This window comes from Trichechus manatus, unplaced genomic scaffold (assembly GCF_000243295.1).
Source record: "Trichechus manatus latirostris isolate Lorelei unplaced genomic scaffold, TriManLat1.0 scaffold00080, whole genome shotgun sequence".
NCBI classification, from domain to species: Eukaryota; Metazoa; Chordata; class Mammalia; order Sirenia; family Trichechidae; genus Trichechus; species Trichechus manatus.
This window is the reverse complement of record NW_004444016.1, coordinates 4984171-5007095: the sequence shown is the minus strand read 5'-3', so window position 1 is coordinate 5007095 and position 22925 is coordinate 4984171. Positions and strand designations below refer to the sequence as shown.

Below are 22925 nucleotides of genomic sequence, written 5' to 3'. Positions count from 1 at the left end.
AAAGCTAAGAAGTTTCCTGAATACAATCAAACACTTTGAGGGACAGAGTAGCAGGGGTAGGGGTTTGGGCACCATGCTTTCATGGGATATCTAGTTCAATTGGGAAAACAAAGCTTATTAAGGAAATGTTTTGCATCCTGCTTTGGTGAGTGGCGTCTGGTGTCTTAAAAGCTTACAAGTGGCCATCTAAGATGCATCAGTTGGTTCCAACCACCTGGAGTAAAGGAGAATGAAGAACACCAGAGACACAAGGGAAGCATTAGCCCAAGAGACAGAAAGGGCCACATAAACCAGAGACTTCATCAGCCTGAGACCAGAAGAACTAGATCGTGTCCGGCTACCACCAATGACTGCCCTGACGGAACCCAACAGAGAGTCCCAGATGGAGCAGGAGAAAGGTGGGGTGCAGAACTCAAATTCTGGTAAGAAGTCCAGGCTTAATGGTCTGACTGAGACTGGAGGAACCCCGGAAAGCATGGCCCCTGTATTCTCTATCAGCCCAGAACTAAAACAATTTCCAAGGCCAGCTCTTCAGACAGGAATTGGACTTGACTGTGGGACATAAAAGTGATACTCGTGAGGAGTGTGCCTCTTAGCTCAAGTAGATACAGGAGACTAAACGGGCAGCTTCTTTCCAGAGGTGAGATGGGAAGGCAGAGAGGGTTAGGAGCTTGGTTGAATGGACATGGTGAATCAGAGGTGGAGAGGAGTGTGGTGTCACAGTATGGGGAGAGCAAGTAGAGTTACGTAACAATTTATGTGTAAATTTTCGTAATGGGGGGAAAAGAATGTGAGATTCTGTGGTAATAAAATTGTGAGACTTTATATCGAGAGAGAATATAGTGATTAAGAATAAGGACTTTGGGGGTCATACTGTCTGGGTTGAAATTCTGGCTCTGACCTTAATTTGTTGAGTGGACTGTGGGTAAATTAGTGAATCTCTGTGAATATCTCATTGTAATAGGGATTATAATAAGAATAGTACCTTATCAGTACATGTAAAGTGTTTAGAACTGTGCCTGACACGTAATAACTGCTCATTTAATTGCTGTTTTCTTCCTCATGGATGCTTTTCTTCAGGAGGGAGGGAAACTCATCACCTGAAAGATTTATCCTTTGATTGCTTTTCTCATAGTGAGGATGAATTTGTACTGATGAATCATGGATTCCTACCCAACCTTGCCTTAGGAAAGATATGCTTTTCAGTTTGTCTAGTTAGTGACTGGGGATAGTAGAGGACACAGGTTGAAATAAGTCGTTCCTGGTTTTATTAACAAGGCTTCCTATATACTGAGCTAGCCATTTCAGTGATGTATAGAACTTAATCTCTGACAAATTCTTCTAATGAGTCCTCAGTTATTATACATCAAGCGAATCCCCCTTTCCTTTCTGTTGTGAGGGTGTCATTTGGCTTTTATTCTAAGTTCATTAAGCATCTTATCCCTGAAGTTAACCTCTCCAGAGAAGCTTTTTTATTTTAAGTGAAAGTTTACAATTCAAGTTAGTCTCTCATACAAAAATTTATACCTGCATTATTATGCAATCCTAATTGCTCTCCCTATACTGTGACAGCACATTTCTCCTTTCCACTGCTGATTTCCCGTGTCCATTCAACCAGCTCCTGACCCTCTCTGCCTTCTCATCTCACCTCCGGAAAGGAGCTGCCCAGTTAATCTCATGTATCTACTTGAGCTAAGAAGCACACTCTTCACGAGTATCATTTTATGTCCCGTAGTCCAGTCTAATCTTTGTCTGAAGAGTCGGCCTCCGGAATGGTTTTAGTTGTGGGTTGACAGAGAGTCTGTGGGCCATGCTTTCTGCGGATCTTCCACTCTCAGTCAGACCATTCAGTCTGGTCTTTTTACTAAAATTTGAGTTTTGCACCCGACTTTTCTCATGCTCCATCAGGGACTCTCTGTTGTGTTCCCTGTCAGGGCGGTCATTGGTGGTAGCCAGGCACCATCTAGTTGTTCTGGTCTCAGGCTGATGCAGTCTCTGGTTTATGTGGCCCCTTTCTGTCTCTTGGGCTAATCCTCTCCTTGTGACTTTGATGTTCTTCTCCTTTACTTCAGGCGAGTTGGGACCAATTTATGCATCTTAGACGGCCACTCACTGGCTTTTAAGACCCCAGATGCCACTCACCAAAGTAGGATGCAGAACATTTTCTTAATAAACCTTGTTATGCCAATTGACCTAGATGTCCCCTGAAAGCATGGTCCCCAGACCCCCGCCCCTGCTACTCTGTCCATTTAAGTGTTTGATTTTGTTCAGGAAACCTCCTGGCTTTGGTTTAGTGCGGTCTAAAGGATCTTTAATATAACTTATCTTTGCAGATATTTTTTCAGATGAACCCGAAACCCGTTAAACCTGTTGCTGTCAAGTTGATTCTGACTCACAGTGACCCTATATGACAGAGTAGAACTGCCCCATAGGGTTTCCAAGGAGCAGCTGGTGGATTCGAACTCCCGAGCTTTTGGTTAGCAGCTGTAGCTCGCTGTAGGTCTTAACCACTGCGCCACCTGGGCTCTTGCAGATGAACAGACTACATATTTTAGCGGGCATTTAAGCATGTTGTGGAAGTAATCTTCTAGAAGATTTGCTGTGGGAATGTGATTTTCCTTCTTAGTTTTTAATGTTCCTCCCTTAGGTATATGTTACTAGTAAGAGTTTTTTTGAAAACCGTAGCAGATAGTTTCTGCTTACCTGAATGGTCTTTGGCAGAGTGCCGCAGTGTAGCTTATTGAAAGACTTGTTGATAGATTCTTAGAATTCACAGAGGATGATGAGACCAAATATTAAACCGTTGCAAACAAGTTTTTTCCCTGTATTTTCTGGTCTTTTACATACAAAGAAAAGAAAGAAAACTGGTCCACTATATGCATATATTTTCACAGTTAAACTTATTCTTCTTCTTTTATATAACCTATTTTATATAAGGAAACCCTGATGGCATAGTGATTAAGAGCTACGGTGGCTAACCAAATAAAGTCAGTGGTTCAAAACCACCAGGCGCTCCTTGGAAACCCTAAGGGGCAGTTCTGCTGTGTCCTGTAGGGTCGCTATGAATCGGAATTGACTTGATGGCAACGGGTTTGTTTTGTTTTTTTTTATTTTATATGAGGAAACCTAGATACATATCCACCAAATGGTGGAATTGTTATTTAAACTAAGCCCCTCTGGATTTGGTAACTGCTCTTCTCCAGCATGTGCTAATGCCTTTCCAAATGAGAAAGATCAGACAAGTACTTTTGTATACACAGAAAAGTATAAAGTACATAAATACAGTCCAAGTTTAAATTATGTCTTTGATTCTCTGATCTGCTGAAAATACTTCCATGTTTAGTTCTGAGTGTACGAGGAAATGAGGAATGAATAAGAGAAAGGTAAATGAAGTGTCCGTTGAGGAAAATGGGTTATTTGAATGGTGTAGTTCCTGAAGTTGTGTACTGTCAAAGATTCTCCTTTGTAATTCCTTTATATATATATTTATTTATTTTTTTAGCTGAAAGGTTCTTATCCAGTTTAGCTATCATAAGAACTTGAAACCTTATGCAGGATTTTGCCTCTAACTAGGTCACATATAGATTTTTCAGGCAGAAAAATGCCTTTCAGTATAGGTAACCTCTTTAATGGATTTCACTGCTTATTCTAGTCTCTTCTGACAGTTAAAGATATTGTGGGAAATTGAAATCTTTTTTTTTTTTTCCTTGTAGATTAACTGCTGAAGTACTGATCGAGTTCTGCGTTTCTTCAATGAGGAACTACAGGCTGATCTTCTGCCATAACCTCAAACAGCCATAAATGACAAAAGAATGCTTGCTCAGTGAGGGTAGCTGGTGCAGAAGCCATTTTTTAAACTTAGGTGTTTAAGTACTCAAAGGTAAGTTTTCAAAATGGTAACTATCTCATGTTCTAAATCTATATAGAGATTTCGGAGTTTGGCTCCCTGTTATTGTAGCTGGTACTTAATTATTAACTTGAGATTTTGTAGTTATTAGCTGGTACCAGATATGTCAAATAATGGTTGTTGCTTGTCTAAGACTAGGTAAATTTATGGCTGCCCCTAAGTTAATTTCTACTGTTTCTGTGACTTGGCTAGATTGTTTCCCAGTCACACATGTTATGATACTTGCTTGATCCAGTGGGCCCACCTATTATAATTACATGTGGGTCTTGTTTAGACTCTTGAGGAGATTTTTCTTGGTGTTCTGTTATCTTTCTCTTGCAGTGCGAAAGAATTGTTTCTCTGGGGTGATTTTAAAACAAAGCCCAGTTGGTGTCGTTTTGTCCATTCTCAACTTTTGAAAAGCAGTTTTTTTTTCTTTTAAAAATACCCTTTCCGGCATAAAAATGTAATAAATGTTTATTCTGTAAAATGGATTTTTCTTGGGATTATTTGTTCTTTGATGCTTCAGATATTCGAAAAGTCATCTGAGGTATTGTTTCTTCCCACTGCTTCTTTACCGATCACAATTCCTACAAAACTAAGACAAATAACCCATTTTTTCTGGACCACACTGGCTCTGGATATTTTTCTTTAGAATAATTATGAAACAGCAGTGTTGATAAAAAGACATTCTCATTGAAAGTTTGATGTCCCAAACTGGAGAAATGCCTTTGTTTATAAAAACATATTTGGCTGCTCTGTCATGCAGAAATAGAAACCAGTTAATCCTGTTCTTAGTAGCCCATTGTTTATAAAAAGTGATTATTAACCGATCACTTTATAAGAAGTGATTCTCTCCTGTTTGGATGTTTATGAATTGAGGGGTTAGATGAACTTCATATAGCAGAGCCCAGAGATGGATTGGGTTTGGCTTTTTACCTGTGTCATTAATAAGCTCGGTCAAAAAGACCCTCTTGGAGCCAAATTTATCCCTTAATATGTCTTTGGCACTTTAATACCTCTTGCTGAGTTTTGGATGATCAGTTTTGCCAGTATTGTTTGATAAATATGCAAACACAAAAGAAAGCATTCACAGCTAACTCTTCATAGTTAGAAATACTTAGATAATTGTATAGAGCTTTATTTGTAGAATTATGCTATGGGCCGGATAACTGGAAAATATTTAAATACATGACAACATATTCAGGTGTAAAGCGTCTATCTTTAATGTATTTAGTCATTGCCACCTATTAATCATTGTAGTCTTTTTTTTTTTTTTTTTTTTTGTCTTTCATTTGGCAGAAAAGACAGCTTTGATTTCTGGCTGCAAAAAAGATATGAGGAAGAGCTCCTCCCCTTCCTTGAGTAACTGCAACTCCGTTCTTGCTAACAAAATATTTGGAATTCCACTTGATGAGCTGCAGCAGGGAGGACATCCAGACAATGAGGTTCCGTTCATAGTCCGCCACGTTGTGGACTATATTGAGGAACATGGTATACATTTCCTTACTTTGAAGGCTAGCCTTTGTTTTAATAAACACAACTTTCCCTTTTTCACTTTGGATTTTTATTTTTTTCGTATCAGAAGTACAAAATATAATGAGAAAAAACATAGAAAAAAATTCTTTAAAAGATTTTAGTTTGTTTTTTACTCCAATTAATATACTTAAAATAATAGTTGCTAAGCCTAGAACATTTTTTAGTGGGGGTGATAGGAATATTTTTAATGGCTATAGGGGGTGGGATAAAATAGAATATCCCCCAGGACAGAGATAGTGTATTTCTAGATGTGTAATTTGAAGATTTTTAACCAAATAAGGGGAGCCAAAAATGGCTTTCCAAGAGCCTTTAAATTTTAAGTTGATTGGAGAATGAATATATGTGGCCATGTAGTGAAAATTGTAGCTTGTTTAATTTTTGCCTTGAACTAATGTAGGAGGTCTGGAGCAACAAGGACTTTTTCAAGTCAATGGAAATGCTGAGACAGTGGAGTGGCTTCGGCAGAGATATGACAATGGAGAAGAGGTGGATTTGGTTAAGGAAGCAGATGTTCCCTCAGCTATTAGTCTTCTTAGGTTTTTCCTTCAAGAACTTCCTGAACCTGTTATCCCTGGCAGTTTGCATATTCACTTGATGCAGCTTTCTCAAGGTAATATAATTTGACTCTTATCAATCAGTCATTATTATTAATTTCAAAGTCCTTACCTGGTGGCATACTGGTTAAGAGCTTGGCTGCTAACCAAAAGGTCAGCAGTTCGAATCCACCAGTTGCTCCTTGGATACCCTGTGGGGCAGCTCTACTCTGTCCTATACGGTCGCTTAGAGTTGGAATCCACTTGACGGCAACAGGTTTGGTTTGGTTTGGTTTAAAGTCATTGAGTCTCATTGATAGGAGCCCCGGTGGCACAGTGGTTAAGAGCTTGGCTGCTAACCAAGGGGTCAGCAGTTCAAATCCACCAGCCACTCCTTGGAAACCCTATGGGGCAGTTCTATTCTGATCTGTCGGGTCACTGTGAGTTGAAACGGACTTGACGGCAGTGGGTTATCAGAAGCTATTTCCTTTGTCACCAGGATTATCATTTTGCTCGGTATTCATTTAAAATTATGACAGCATCATGCACTATATTGACATTTGTGGAAGTACAGTGTGCATCTTATTAATTATTCTAATATTAACATTCATTGGTGTTATGCACACACACACAAACACACATTTCTTTAGAAGCTATGTAGCTAGATGTGGTGGTACTTGAGGTGATATTTGCATTTCTCTTGTAATAGAACCTGTTTTATTCATTCTTCTGTTAGTCATTCTTTAGGGAAGGTGTCTAGGTCTTTGGACAAAGAGTCCCGTTTCCATTTATAGTAGATAAATATTATGTCAGTATTTTAATTGATGTTCACAAATACATGAGAAAGTTGTTGCTTTTATGATTATGGAGGCTAGATAGCATTGTTGAAGTTAAATTTGAGCTTGTGTTTTTAAAAAGTGGTTTTTCATTCTTCTGTGGTAGCAGGATGCTTCAGTGTGGCATTCACTGGTGTGATTAGACCTTTTATTTAGACCAGGGTTTCACAACCTTGGCACTACTCATATTTTGGACTGGATAATTCTTTGTTGTGGGAACTGTCCTGTGAATTGGGGGATGTTTAGCAGCACTCTGCTTGCTAAATGCCAGTAGTATCTCCTCACCCAAGTCATGACATTAACAAAAAGTTTCCATTCATTGTCAGATGTCTGGGGGCAAAATTGCCTGTGGTTGTGAACCTCTGGTTTAGGTCTTAGTAGTTGGTCCAGCTACTTATACATTATGTTTTGGTAGAAAACACAGTTCCCAGTTTTGTGGATTTGTTTTTAACATTTCCAAAGTTACAGTGCTTGAAAAAGTTGCTAGTTGGGGAAATTCTTTGGTATGTACATATAATCTCCCTAGATATGATTTAACTAGGAAGTAGACTCAAAGAAAAGAAATTTAAGAAAGTGTGTATATATGTTTATATTTTTTTAAAGCACTTCTCTGCCTTAAAGAGACTTCAGAAGTAGGCTGGTAGAGATAATTTTTGTGTAATAGAAATGTACACAAAGTTGAGCAACATGAACAGTATTTCAAATAAAAACAGTATTGCCCGCAGTCTTACTACTCCATCAAATGAAACGTTTTAGTAGACTAGCATCTTTTTTTGATTTTTGTGTATTCATTCAGGTATTCAACTAATATTTATTGAGCACCTGCTGTATGCTAGGTGCTGTTCTAGATGCTGAGAATGCAGCAGTAAACAAAACTAGATGAAAATCTCTGTCCTAATAGAGTAAAATTCTAAATGGATGAGAGACAGAGATAGGGGAGACATAGATGATAAAATAAATAAGCATAATATATAGATTTTGTTAAATGACCATAAAGCTAGAAAGGATATTACATAGAATTTGTCAGTGTTGCTGTAGTCATCATAGTGATAATCATTGCTTACATGTTAGTTTTTGAGTTGGTATACATGATTTTCTTAAATAATCCTTTTCTCTTGAATGCTTAGGTTGTTAAAAATTTCTACCAATTATAGGCACAGTGATTAAAAAAATTAATCCAGGGACTGTTCCGTGCCAATTATAAAATCAAAGTACTGGTGCATTTGAATGGACAAATGGTAAAATTGCCAAGTATGGAAGAGTTGTTATTGGTTGCATTTTAAATTTTAAGTAAAACTCATGTTAGTATATAGCCTTTCCTGATAAACTTACTAGACTTGTGTTATTTTGCAGAGATAGCCAGTATTATGACCATATCCTTTTACCATAATTTTTCTGTAAATTAATTTTAAGACTGAAGAAAAATATAAAATGAAACAATGGGGTTGATTCTTACTATTAAAGCAATAATTACTTCATTTTGAGGGTTGTTGTTAGTTGCTGTCAACTTGATTCTGATTCATGGTGACCCCATTTTTGCAAAGTAAACTGCACTTAAAAGAGTTTTTAAGGCTGTGAACTTTCAGAAGGAGATTGCCAGGCCAATTTTCTGAAGTGACTCTAGGTGGATTTGAACTGCAAACCTTTTGGTTAGTGATCTAGCGTTTAAGTGCTTAATCAGCCTCTCTGATGGCTAATGATGCTGAGCATCTTTTCATGTGTCTGGTGGCCATTTGAATGTCACATTTTGAGGCTACCTGTGAGAAATTACATTTCCTAAGTGTGGCCCTCACCAATCAGTGGGGGTTGATACAGGACTACTAAAAGGTTAGTGGTTTAAACCTGCCCAGCAGCACTGTGGAAGAAAAGGCCTGGTGATCTGTTCTTGTAAAGATTGAAAAACTAAACCCACTGCTGTTGAGTTGATTAGGACTCATAGTGACCATATGGGACAGAGTAGAACTGCCCCATAGGGTTTCCAGCACTGTAAATCTTTGCAGAAGCCGACTGCCACATCTTTCTCTTGCGGAAGGGCTGGTGGGTTTCGAACTGCCGACTTTTCGGTTAGCAGCCGAGCTGCTTAACCACTGCGCCATGAGGGCTCTTATATACATATATATATAGAAAAAATATGAACTGGGGCCAGTGAGAAATAAATGAGGAAACATCCTCCAGCAATTGAGAGATTGAATTATTTTTTTTCACCTTTCTCTTTGTAACTCTTCTCCCCTACTTACTAAGTGAAATGCAAAGCCCTAAGGCATTTGGCCTCTGGTAGAGGAAGTGGGAAAGGTTTGAACTGTAGTAGTAAAATGTTGATGTGGGTGGAATAAGTAATGCAGACCTGGCAAAATATCTGAGCTTTGTGAATTGGGGCTAATGAGAAAAAGATGAGGAAATACCCTCTAGCAATTGAGGGATTGAATTTTTTTTTTTTTTTTTGGCCAATTCAACTTTTTTCAGGTGTACAGCTTGTTGACAGCAATTACAGTAATCAGCTGTGCAACCCTACCCTTAATCAATGTGATTTGTCCATCACCGTTAACCCCCCTTTTTCCCCTCCCTCCTGCCCCTGGTAACCACTAATAAACTTCGGTCTCTTTTCCTGTCTTTTTATATATATAAATGAGGTCATACAACATTTTCCTTTTGTTGATTTGCTTATTGTCTCAGCATAATGTCTTCCACCTCCATCCATACTGTAGCATGTATCAAGACTTCGTTTCTCCTACTGGCTGAGTAGTATTCCATTGCACGTATGTTCCACATTTTGTTTATACATTCATTTGTTGATAGGCATTTAGGTTGTTTCCACCTTTTGGCTGTTGTGAATAGTGCTGCAATGAACATTAGTGTCCAGGTCTTTGAGTCTGTGCTTTCAAGTCTTTTGGGTATAATACCTAGGAGAGCAATTGCTGGGTCATATGATAGTTGTATTTTTAGTTTTTTGAGGAGCTGCCATACTATTTTCCACGGGGGCTGCACCATTTTGCAATTCCACCAGCAGTGGTTAAGGGTTTCAGTTTCCCCACATCTTGTCAACATTTGTTTATCTTAGCCATCCTAGTGGGAGTGAAATGGTATATATCTCAGTGTGGTTTTGATTTGCATCTCTCTGATGACTAATGATGCTAAGCATCTTTTCATGTGTTTGGTGGCCATTTGAATGTCCTCTTTGGTGAAATGTCTATGCAGGTCCTTTGCCCATTTTATGATCGGGTTATTTGTCATTTTGTTAAGTTGTTGAAGTTTGTTGTAGGGGAAGAACATCACAAAGTTTAGTAAAGCAAAAAGTTTTATTGGGCATATATTCAGAAAGGCAAAAGTGGGAAATGGACAGCCATGCTGCCAGAGTCATCTCTGTCTAAGTCCAAAGAGTATTACAGGATAGGCAAGAATGGGAAGATGGACAAGCATGCTGCCATAGCCCTGTCTGCTGGGAGTCTAAAGACCATTACAGTCATCAGTATATATTAACATTACTAATGGGCAAAACCATTGAAAGCTTCACCTTTTCACAGATTGGCTAGAAACCGTGAGCCTACATTTTGAAACGTCTTTCTTAACAATCATTTGTACAGGTTTCAGTAATGATAGTCAGGAGGGTCTTCATTGGTCCAACAAATTTCTATTAGCCAGATGCTAATCGTAAAAGATAAGAGTAGAAAGTCTTTTGTGTTCTGTTTGATTGGCTTTATGTGAAAGTTTCCTTTAAGGATATATTCCAAGATTATCATAGCTATTGTCTTTATACCTCAGGGCCCAGTTGATGTGTCCTTGTGAGCCCAGCTCCAGCTGGTTCACATTCTCTATGCTCAAGGACAGGGAATAATAACTCCAGAATTATTTCCTAAATTGAGTTTTATGTATATATTGGTTATTAGATTGTTGTTGGATATATGGTTTTCAAGGATATTCTCCCAGTCGGTGGCTTGTCTTCTCACTTTTTTTGGTAAAATCTTTTGATGAAGAAAAGTTTTTAATTTTTATGTGGTCCCATTTATTTTGTCTTTTGCTGTTTGTGCTTTTGTTACTCTATTAGATAATCGATTGTTGAAAGCTAGGCCTGACAGTGTTGTGCCTGCTTGTTCTTCTAAGAATTTTATGGTTTTAGTTTGCACATTTAGGTCCTTAATCCATTTTGATTTTTTTTTGTGTATGATGTGAGGCACGGGTCCTGTTTCATTTTTGTGCGTGTGGAATTCCAGTTTTCCTAGCACCATTTATTGATGAGAGGTTGATTTCTTTTTCTTCACGTTCCTGTCTCTAGCTCTTCTCCCTTACTTGGTAAGCGAAATGCAAAGCCCTAAGGCATATGACCTTTAGTAGAGGAAGTGGGGAGGTTTTGAATTGTTATAGTAAAAAGGTAATGTGGGTGGAGTAATGTGAACCTGGCAAAATATCTGAGCTTTGCTTTTACTTCATTAAAAAAAGCCTGTCATTATATTTTATAGATTATAATAATGAAGATGAATTTGGAAGAAAGTTGAGGTTCCTCTTGCAACAACTTCCACCTGTTAATTACAGTTTGTTAAAGTTTCTGTGTAGATTTCTAGCCAACGTAGCATCACATCATGAAGAAATTTGGTCTGCTAATTCTTTGGCTGCTGTCTTTGGTCCAGATGTCTTCCAGTAAGTTGTTTCATAAATTTTTGTTTAATTAAAAAAAAAAAAATTGGGTTTGTGAAATAGAATCCTATTGTCTCCTAAGAATCATAGGCTGCTTGATGAACCATTATTTTTTATAATAGATGGGATTAATCCAGCATTTTTGTGAACAGGGTACAAATTAGGTAGGATTTACAGATGAGAAAACTGAGGCACAGAATGATGACATAAATTGCTCAGATTCATAAAGTGACTCATCGGTTGTCTCTCAGTTCAGTTTGAACTTTTGTTCTTAGCATTTACACAGATGTGGAAGATCTGAAAGAGCAAGAAGTAGTAAGTAGGATAATGGCTGGACTTCTGGAAAATTACTATGAGTTTTTTGAGAATGAAGAGGAAGATTTTTCATCTAATGATTTGAGTTCAATTACTGAACAGGTAAGAATATTTTAAATATTCTGATTGGAGGAAAAAAAAATTTTTTTTTTAACAATATGTAATTAAGAGATTGACATAAATTTATGTGGAATTTAACTGGAAATAATTCTCCTGGTTATTATATGTAATCAGTAAATGGCTTACCCGTATAGTATATGAATATACTGTTTTTTCTGAACCACTTCTTATCCTTAATTTGGATAGTATGAAAAAGGCATTGAAACCAGAGTATATATAGTAGGGTTTTTTTTTCTTTCTGTTAACTTAAGCATTATTTATGTTGTAAGAATAGTGTGGTTTTTTTTTTGTTTGTTGTAACCCTCCCCCACCAAAGAAACTACTAACAGGAATGTACGCAAAGAATGAGAAATAGAAGGTAGAGGAAAAGATTCAATACAAGCAAAGTTCATGGAAACGATTTTTAAAATATATATAGTATGGAAAAATAAAATGAAAATGTTTAGCAGCTGATATAAGAGAAAATGAATTTTCACATATGGGTTGTTATGAGTAATAATTTCATTCTTAAAGAGAATTTCTTGATTAAAATAGCTAGTTAATATAGCAGTGCAACAATGGGAAGTACCTGGAGAATTCATAGTTGAGGTTGCAGATCATTTTTAACTTGAGTGACTCTTGAGTATTGAAACCCATCTCTCGGTATGGTTTATGACATTTTGTTGTTACTGCTATGCTTGATGGTGGAGATTGTACAAAGATCCTATTGTTGTAGGGAAAAACATCACAAAGTTTAGTAAAACAAAGTTTTATTCCGCATATATTCAAAAAGGCAAAAGTGGAAAGCAGACAGGCATGCTGCCAGAGCTAATGTCTGTCCGAATCCAAGGAAATATTACAGAACAGACAAAAGTGGGAAAATGGACAAGCATGCTGCTAGAGCCATGTCTGCCCGAGTCCAAGAAATATTGCAGAATAAGCAAGAATGGGAAGAGGGACAAGCATGCTGCCATAGCCATGTCTGCCCAAGTCCATGGACTAGTACAGAATAGACAAGAATGGGAAAATGGACAAGCATGCTGCCACAGCCATGTCTGCCTGAGTCTAAGGAATATTATAGAATAGACAAGAATGGAAAAATGGACAAGCATGCTGCCAGAGCTATGTCTGCCTGAATTCAAGGAACTATTACAGAATAGGCAAGAATGAGAAAACTGACAAGCATGCTGCCACAGCCATGTCTGCCTGAGTCCAAGGAATCAGTATATATTAGCATTACAATATGGACAAAACCGTTGAAAGCTTCACCTTTTCACAGATTGGCTAGAAACTGATCCTACATTTTAAACTGTCTGTCTTAACAATCATTGGTACAGGTTTCAGTAACGACAGTCAGGAGGGTCTTCATTGGTCCAACAAATTTTCTATTCACTAAATGCTAATAGGAAAAGATAAGAGTAGAAAGTCATTTGTGTTCTGTTTGATCAGCTTATGTGAAAGATTCCCTAAAAGATATTTTCCAAGATTATCCTAGCTATTGTCTTTATACCTTGGGACCCAGTTGATGTGTCTCTGTGAGTCCAGCTCCAGCTGGGTCACATTCTCTATGCTCAATGACAGGGAATAATGACTCCAGTATTATTTTCTAAATCACTAGTTACTTTCTCCTTTATGAAATTTATTGTAAAGCCACATTAATTCAGACTTCTCAGGTTTGGAATTTGTGATGTAGGTCTGTGTGGAGGTTTTGCTTTTGCACTTTAGTGGTTTGCCAAGCAGACTTTTTATTTGATTAAGGGGTGGGTTTATTTGATTTGGGCATGGGGTGGGGCTGCAACTTTTTTTTAAAGGCTAATAATTCACTTTTTTTTTTTTAAAAAAAAAATAAATGTACAGTAAAAAGTCTTGCCTTAAGAAAAAAAGAAGTCTTGCCTTTCACCCACACCTCTTTTTTTCCTTCCGTCTCCAACCCTCTCCCTCCTTTATTGGTTTCTTATATGTTTTTCCAGAGGGTTTTTTTTTTTTTTTAATGCAAATACAAGTATATATTTTCTCACAGTTTTTAATAGGTAAAGTAGCATACCATGCACACTGTTATATACCTTGTTTTATATCAACTAATACTGTATCTTGGAGATCTTTTCTTATCAGACTATACAGAGCATATTCTTTTGTTTTTACATCTGCTTAGTTCCCTATCGTATGAATGTGTAACCTTACAATTTATTTGATTTATAGTACCAGTTCCCAACTGAAATGTATATCCTGGTTTTCTCAGAACAGTTCTAGTTGAAGTCTGCTTTCTGGTATAATTATGAATAGTTCTCCTTTCACTCTCAAATGTATCCAGTTTTGGATGGTAAATTATATTGTCACACAATTTATTGATAGATGTTTGGATTTTTGCCTTTGTTTTGCTATTACTTTATAAAGCAGCATCTCTTAAAAGGGAGTTTATAACACAGATTTTCACTAGCTCTGATAGATCTGATTATGTGAATTTGGAATTTTATTTTCTGAGTAGCCCAACCTTTATTTGAAAGAGCTTCTGTACTGTTGTGAACTTTTATAGATACAACTTTTTAATATTTGAAGTTTGTGCCTTCCTCAGTTTTTCATGTTTTCTTCAAGTAAGCATTTTTATCTTAGTCTGTTTTCCTGTGTCTCACTTAAAGAATGGACTGGATCTTCTTTCCTCCCTTCCGCCTTCTCTCCCTTTCTCTCTTCCTTTTTCAAGTATCAGGAGCTTTAAAGAAACATCAACAGGTGCCAGATTGCAGCTTGTAGCGTCTAACTCTGGATGAAGTCAGTGTGCATATATATGTGAAGTAAATCAAATAGGTAGAATTTGTAGCCTGAATTAGTGACATATGGAACTTTTGGTATGTTTTTTGAAGGTATCCAATTGTCATATCCAGTTCCTGATTTAAACATTTGGTTAAAATAAAGAACTGATACATCTCTTCAAATTTATTCTTGCTTAAAAGAAAATGACAAGAAGCGGACAAGTAGTTAGAGACACCTTAAATTGTTAATGAGTTTTGATGCCCATAAGAAATTTCATCTGTTGGGGAATTCTGTGTACCTTCTTCCTTTTCCCTAAATTACATTTTAGTTTTCTTTACTTTTTAAAAATAAAATAATTGGCTGTTCAAAGTAAAATAGTATATATTTCTGTCATTCATTTTCTACATTTCTAAGATGATTTGACTTGTAAGAAATTAGTGATACTAACTTGACCTAATATTTAAATTTTGATTCCTTTAAAGTCCGCAGGGTATGCTTCTATTACATTTATAATTCTCTGATATTTCTGTTATCCTGTGGATTCCTTATGTATGTTAAAATATATCCATATCTTACCTGTATTGCATTTGCATTTTTGTATTTTTTTTAAGCCCTATAAAAACTGAATTAATATATGTTGTGCTTTACATTAAATAGAATGGTAGTTAAGTTAAGCAACACCAGGAAGTAAGATTGAATTCTGCAGATTTGCCCATGGAAATAAGGATACTAGCTTATTGAGCAAAGTATGCTAGGTAGATGGAGTAGTGCAGTGGGTCCTGAGAGGCAATGATGTATATTTAATTATCTTGACCCAAGTTACTAATTATTAGAATCTGTTTTATCTGTTTTAATTATATTTCTGAATTATAAGTGGATTTGTAAGTAACAGAAGAACAGATTTCTGGAAGTTTTTTTGTTTTATAAGCAGATTTGATAACTTCAATTTGATTTATGAGGCAGAACTGATAAGGTATTTGAATGAAAGTAAAATTTCCTCAAACTCAGAACACTTTGGTTGTATTTTAAGGTTGGCCTAATTCAAGTGCTGCTTGTTTCTTATCCACATATTTAAAGATATTTATACACAAAGATATAATCATGGCAGTGCTTTGATTTTTCTCCTGATTTTGATATTTGAAAGAAGAAAACTTTATCCAGTGCTCTCTTCTTTTGGGGTCTCATCCCATTAATGCAAGTATTTGGCTGTTAGAATCTTTTCAAGGTAGTAGATATTCCTACTAATAGTATGAGAGAGACGGGTGGAGATGATGACTAGGAAGTGTTTGAGAAATGACCCAGAATCAAGTAGACAGTTTCTTTAGGATCAAGTAGGATCCTTAAATGAATGAGAATCCAGTGGAGTGGTTTGAAGATAGAAGTGATTATTATGTTTCTTTATACGTTTGAGAAGGCAAGTAGCAGTGTCCTCCACAAGCTGGAGTCTGGAGAGCAGACATTTCACGAGGCCCTAGAGAAGGGAATTAGAAAGAAAGTCAAAGAAAGGAGATGTAAGTATGGATGAGGGCTTTCTGTAAGTGGAGTTGAGGCAGCTGCATATATAGGGCATGTTCAGAATAACTTAACAGAATAGAGGGTTGATAAAAAGAAAATCAGGTTGACAAGTGGAGGATCAAGAGGAACTTTGGGAGATTAGTGTAGGGTGAGAGAGCATTTTTATCTAAGCCTTTAATGTTTATACTCTTGCCCAAAGTAATTTAGTCAGTTCTTACTGCAGGAAGTTATATTTGGGAGGCCTGGGAGTTGGGAGAAGGGATGTCACATCTTAGTTGGTGATCATTGGTGAAAATACTGGAAAAAAGTAAGTTAATTTACATAAAGCTTATTGAACTGAATATAAAATATTCAGTATAATTGAGTATAAGACTTTTATATCTCCTAGGAGCTATTGAGTATAGATACAAACTGATTTTAAAAAGTCTGATGTAACTAACATGTTAAAATAGTAGTACCCCGTACCTAAAATTTGTGGACTGAATAAATATTCATTTATTTTCAGTTTAAATAACCATATTTGAAATTTTAAAAAATATTTTGGTATTGTGCCCAAGCTTTTAATAGTCAGCCACAATAATTCCCATTTTATACTTCTGAAAGCAGTATTTTCTTGGCAGTTTTTTTCTTGCTTAGATTATCAGGTAAATACCAAGTAAGTTCATTCTCTTGATTTTCACTAATTTATTAAATACATAGATGGAGAAAGAAGATAATTTTCCATTTGACCCAGCTTAGAAATTGATCCATCATTTGAAGTCTTCACCTTTGTGTATAAATCTTACCTCTCAGTTAATAACCACTTAGGCTGATGATTTTCAGTCTTTTTCTTTCATCTCCATTATACCTGATAGATGAAGGATAATTAGGGATAGTATTTACAAGCACAACATATTCAACAAAATCTGCTGCACACGCTTTATATGTAGAGTAAATGGTTCACAAATTGAAGTCATTAACTATTGTTCATAATGAATTTTTAGTGAATCATCTGACTAGTGACCTTGGTACATCAGTTATTGAGAGCTCCTGCTTTAGGTAGTTTGGATGGCAGATACCGACTTCATTTTTTATAAATAGCAGTGTTATATGTAGAAACTAGGATCTATACTATATAGAAATAAGATAATAGTTCTAGTTATAATTATAGCTATTTATTGCTTATTATATGTAGATACGTTTTTAAGGAATTTTATATAATATTTAATCCTTTCAACCAACTGCATTTACACATAAGTTTTGGAGAAGCTAAGTAAGATGCCAGAGATATAGGTAAGGGCACAATAGGGATATAGATATAGATCTTCTGACTCCAAAGCCTGGTTATTAACTATTGCGTTATTTTGGAAAGCAAGTAATCTGTACTTGTTGATTAAGAATGTGATGAATATAATAGTGTAGTTATCTTTCTTTTGGTTGCAGTTTTACTTTGTGATAGTATTCCAGCAACTATATTTGCATGTCCATCAGGAAAAACACCACTGCTACGTGGTAGTGGCAGACTAACTGATTTTAGGTATTTCTGGTGCATTTGGCTAGAATGGACAAAAATATACTTCCACTGCTGTTTTTAAGTACTAGTATTAATTTATAAAATGTTAACGCCATTTGTGGGTAGTTTCTTCTTGGGGTAAAACTTAAAAGAAATATTTACCTTGAAAATATTTTGTTAGTTTTTGTTCTCTTATATTTCAGGGTCTGTTTATTAGAGTGATTATCTACTTATAGTTATTATCTACTTTGATAATGGAAGACATTTTATAGCTGTGCCAGAAAAACAATTATAACCTTGAGTTGTGCTTAATGTTGAAAACAATGGCTTCTCTCTTGGTGTAGGGTCCCATCTCTTCACGAAAAATTTAGTCTGAATCATTTAGAAAATAGCTGATGTTTTCTAAAACAAAGCTAACAGCTCAAGGCAAAACTTTTGTACCCTTCCGCCTGTTGTCACACTTATTCTATATTAAAATGACTTCTGTAATGTACCAGGAAATCAGAGGGATCAATTAGAAGTCTTTTGTAACTGTTACATTTACAGAACTGATTGGATAGAAAACGAAACTTTCTTAATGCAAATTAAAGTATGCAGGCTTTTTCATAGTCTTCAATCTTATTTATATTCCTAGTGTAGTTTTAATGTAATCATCACTTCCTGCTTCAAAATATTGTCTGCTTTGCAATTTTATTTTGATATGGAAAATTTGAGAATTATTCTGTAATAACAGAGTTGGTCCTAGAAAAGGGTTGGGGGGAAGGAGTTATTTGTGTTTAAAAATTTATTAGAGAGTGTGCGGTCATTTCTGGGCAACATGACGCTATAGTCAGAAGCACCACGCCATCCCTGTGCAGCAAAGATCTGAAAAACTAAGTCAAACAGAGTCACACGTCAATCCTGAAACCCTGAGCATCAAAGGAAGAGAGAAAGAACTCAGCCAAGCACCGAATGGAATAAGAAACTGACCGAGAACAGAGATCGAGGAGAGAGAGATATAGAGGTCCCCTGTCAGCTACCGCAGCGTGGATCGGCCATCTTGGACTCCTATCAGAGATCAGTGAACGGGGGGTACGAGAAAGCAGCTTCACGGAGCTTCCAGCAGGAGGCAGAACAACTGGTAACCAGCGATATAGGCTTTCCCACCCCCGACCCTTCTTCACCCCAACTTAGCCTTCTCTGCTTCTTGCAGCCACAGTCTCTTGGCCGGGAAGCGCCAGCTCCATCCCGGTGTCGCATGGATTCCACCCTCCCACACTGGCTGGCTCCCTGAGTGCCTTTTGTTGGCTGCTGGTGTTGCTTTTTTCCACCTCTTTAGATTTTGTCCTCACTATCTCCCCCTCCTTTCTCTCAACTACCTAGTTCTGTGTGCCATCTTTGCTTCTTCCTGAAAGGCTGTGAAATAGCACTCAACTGTGAAACTGCTTCCAGCCTGTGCTGCCACGCTGCTGGGACCCCCGGGGCTTTTTTGTTTGTTTGTTTGTTTGGTCTGATTTGTTCTGTTTTGATTTGTTTTCTTTTTCTTTTCTTGGCTTGGGAGCCCCTTCTGGCCAGGCAGTAGTGCGCGGCTTGGAAGCTACTCCCTTACTCTGTGCAGACGCACAGGGATATCCCTGTGGGCATTTCTTTTTTCTTTTTTTTGGTTTTTTTTGTTTTATTTTCTTCCCTCTCTTATTCTCTTTTTGTCTGTCTTCATTTCCAGTCTCTTGGTTTATTCATTTTTTTTCTTTTACCCTTTTTCTTTTTTCATTTTTGTTTTTCCCCTTTTCTCAGTCTCTCATCTCTCCACTCCAATAGCAAACTCCCTTAGCACTGTTTTTTGTTTGTGTGTATGTTTTTGGCTCCTCTTTCTCTCTCATCTTTCCCATACCTATCTTAGCTCCACACATCACAGTCTACCCCCCCATCCTGCCTACCTGCACTGTGCACTGAACATCATATTCCCAAGCAGCACAGGCACGGCCTACTGGAACCTGCCCTGCACTGATTCCTGGTCTGCACTGTCAGCCCTGGTATGTGCCACAAACAACCCATCCCAGCAGCTCCCCTTCAGCTGGACCTGCCCTGCTGTACCATACCTGAGTGACTGACCCCACCCATTGGAGAAGGAGGTGAAAAGTATCGAGGTCACAGATGAGCAAACAACAAAGAACACACAGCCCGCCTGCTCAGATGTAACCAAATAAAACAAAAAAGCAGGACGAAACAAACAAATCTGCAATCAGTAAATGAGGAAAATAACCACTGAATGCCCCGAAGACAGCAGACAATATCAAAACATTTACAAAAACAGGACAGGGTGGTTCCAGTAGGCATCCAAAATAAAATGCCAGATGACCTTCCAGTAGAAGAAAAGGCACTAGACCTAACTAACAGGGAATTCAGATCTCTAATATTCAGAATTATTCAAGAGTTGAAGCAAAAGGCAGACAAAAATGAGGAAAAAATAGACAAATTCATGGCAAAGGCAGACAAATTCATGGAAAATACAGACAAAAAAATGGAAGAATTCAAGAAAATAATACAGGAACAAAATGCTAAAATAAATTCACAACTAAAAATCATATAAACACAACAGTGAGAAATCCAAAAGATAAACAACAAGATTTCAGAAATGGACAGTGTCATACAAGGGCCGAGGACCAGGTTTGAAACGATGGAAGATAGAATCAGCGAAATCGAAGACAAACTTTTGGATACAACTCTGTTTGAGGAAAAATCAGAAAAAAGAATAAAGAAAAGTGAAGAAACCCTGAGAATTATGTGGGATAAAATCAAAAGCAAAAATCTGTGAGTGATTGGAGTTCCAGAACGGGGAGAAAACAGAAAACACAGAGAGGATCATTGAAGAATTGCTGACAGAAGACTTCCCCAATATCGTGAAAGATGAAAAGCTGACCATCCCAGAAGCTCAACGAATGCCATATAGGATAGACCGCAAAAGAAAATCACCAAGGCATATCATAATCACACTCGCTAAAACCAAAGACAAAGAATCCTGAGAGCAGCTCGAGAAAAACAAGAAGCCACATACAGAGGAGAAACAATAAGACTAAGCTTGGATTATTTGGCAGAAACCATGCGGCAAGAAGGCAGTGGGATGACATATATAAAACCTTGAAAGAAAAAAATGGCCAGCCAAGAATAATATATCCTGTAAAACCCTCATTCAAATATGATGGTGAGATTAGGTCATTCCCAGATAAACAGAAATTAAGGGACTATGTAAAAACCAGACCAAACTTACAGGACTTATTAAAGGAAGTCCTTTGATCTGAGAACAAACAACATCAGACCACAGGCTGAATCTAGGACACAGGATTGTACTAGCCAGATACCAACCTAGGAATGAACTCTTAAGGACTATGCAAAACCAAAAGAATTGCAGCAGGGAATCAGAGGGGTTAATCTTTAAATGACAAAAACATCAGAACAATAAAAGAGGGAATAAGTGGTGTAGGTATAGAACCTTCTAATGGAGAGGAAGGCAAGGCGATACCAAGTAATAATATACTGGTTCAAATCTGGGAAGATAAGGGTAAATTTCAAGGTAACCACAAAGTTGACAATCCTACTCATCAAAATAAAGAGAAAAACATAAAAGTCTCAGTAAAAACAATGCCTACAAAAACAAAAGAAATGAAAAAAAAATCCATAAACAAAAGGAACTCAGCACAGGAGTGTAAGAGGAACAAAGAAAACGTCAGCACCACAAAAAAAGCACTACAAAATGCAGTCCCACTCCTAGGAATATATCCTAGCGAAATAAGAGCCGTCACACGAATAGAGATATGCACACCCATATTCATTGCAGTGCTATTCACAATAGCAAAAAGATGGAAACAACCTAGATGTCCATCAACAGATGAATGGATAAACTATGGTACATACACACAATGGAGTATTATACAAAGATAAAGAACAGTGATGAATTTGTGAAGCATCTCATAACATGGATGAAACTGGAGGACGTTATGCTGAGTAAAATAAGTCAGTCACCAAAGGACAAATATTGTATGAGACCTCTACTGTAAAAACTCATGTAAAAGTTTACACACAAAAGGAAACAATCTTTGTTGGTTATGAGGGATGGGAGGGGTGGGGGGAAACTAAATAGACAATAGGTACGTGGTAACTTTGGTGAAGGGTATGACAGTACACAGTACTGGGGAAGCCAGCACAACTTACACAAGGAAAGGTCATGGAAGCTCCATAGACACTTCACTTCCAAACTCCCTGAGGAACTGAATTACTGGGCAGAGGGCTGTGGGGACCATGGTCTTGGGGAATGTCTAGCTCAATTGGCATAACACAGTTTATAAAGACAATGTTCTGCATTCTACCTTGGTGAGTAGTGTCTGGGGTCTTAAAAGCCTGTGAGCAGCCATCTAAGATACTCCACTGGTTTCACCCCTTGGGGAGCAAGGGAGAATGAAGAGAACAAGATACAAGGAAAAGTTTAGTCCAGAGGAGTAATGGACCATGGCTACCACGGCCTCCACCAGACTGAGTCCAGTACAGCTAGATTTTGCCCGACTACCACCACTGACTATTCTGACTAAGAGCACAATAGAGGGTCCTGGACAGAGCTGGAAAAGGATGTAGAACAAAATTCTAACTCACAAAAAAAAGACCAGATTTACTGGCCTGACAAATTGGAGAAACCCCGAGAGTATGGCCCCCGGACACCCTTTTAGCTCAGTGGTGAAGTCACTTCTGAAGTTCACCGTTAAGCCGGGGGTTGGACAGCCTCATAAAACAAAACCAGACTAGTGAGGCACAGCAGTCCAGGGACAAGGAGTAGAAGGCAGGCGGAGACACGAAGACTGGTGATAGGGAACCCAAGGTTGAGAAGGGATAGTGTTGACATGTCATGGGGGTTGTTAATCATTGTCATAGGGGAATATGTGTACTAACTGTTTAATGAGAAACTGTTCGTTCTGCAAACCTTCATCTGAGGTACAAAAAAAAAAGAAAAAAGGATTACCTATGTGAGATCGTATTGACAACAGGAACTCAAAAGGTTTGATGGGAAGCCTACGGCGCAGTGAGGTGAAGATAACGATGATGGAATAATTTGGAAAAGGATAGTGAGAATAGCAGCACAACTGGAAGAATGTAATCGATGTCACTGAATTGTACATGTAGAAACTTTTGAAATGGTATAACTTTGGCTATGTATATTTTCACCAAAAAAAAAAAACATCCTCCAAGGTCAAGAAGGGAGAGTGTTGACATGTCATGGGGTTGTTAACCAATGTCAGAAAACAATAATGTACTGACTGTTTAATGAGAAACTGTTTGTTCTGTAAACCTTCATCTAAAGTAAAATT

General features: G+C 37.4%; 1 protein-coding gene across 5 annotated transcripts in view; it reads left to right on the top strand.

The window, feature by feature from the left end:
• The window catches only part of FAM13B (family with sequence similarity 13 member B), a 109490-nt gene that overhangs the window by 33013 nt on the left and 53552 nt on the right, over window positions 1–22925 (top strand). For 4 of the 5 annotated variants that reach the window (XM_023735566.1, XM_023735567.1, XM_023735568.1 and 1 more), the window contains exons 2-6: window positions 3714–3880; window positions 5189–5380; window positions 5823–6035; window positions 11249–11426; window positions 11699–11840. In XM_023735566.1, the coding sequence (XP_023591334.1) occupies window positions 5224–5380; window positions 5823–6035; window positions 11249–11426; window positions 11699–11840 (690 nt within the window). In that variant the 5' untranslated portion in view covers window positions 3714–3880; window positions 5189–5223. The remainder of the gene's footprint in view (window positions 1–3713; window positions 3881–5188; window positions 5381–5822; window positions 6036–11248; window positions 11427–11698; window positions 11841–22925) is intronic. The other variant, XM_023735569.1, reaches the window with a different exon arrangement.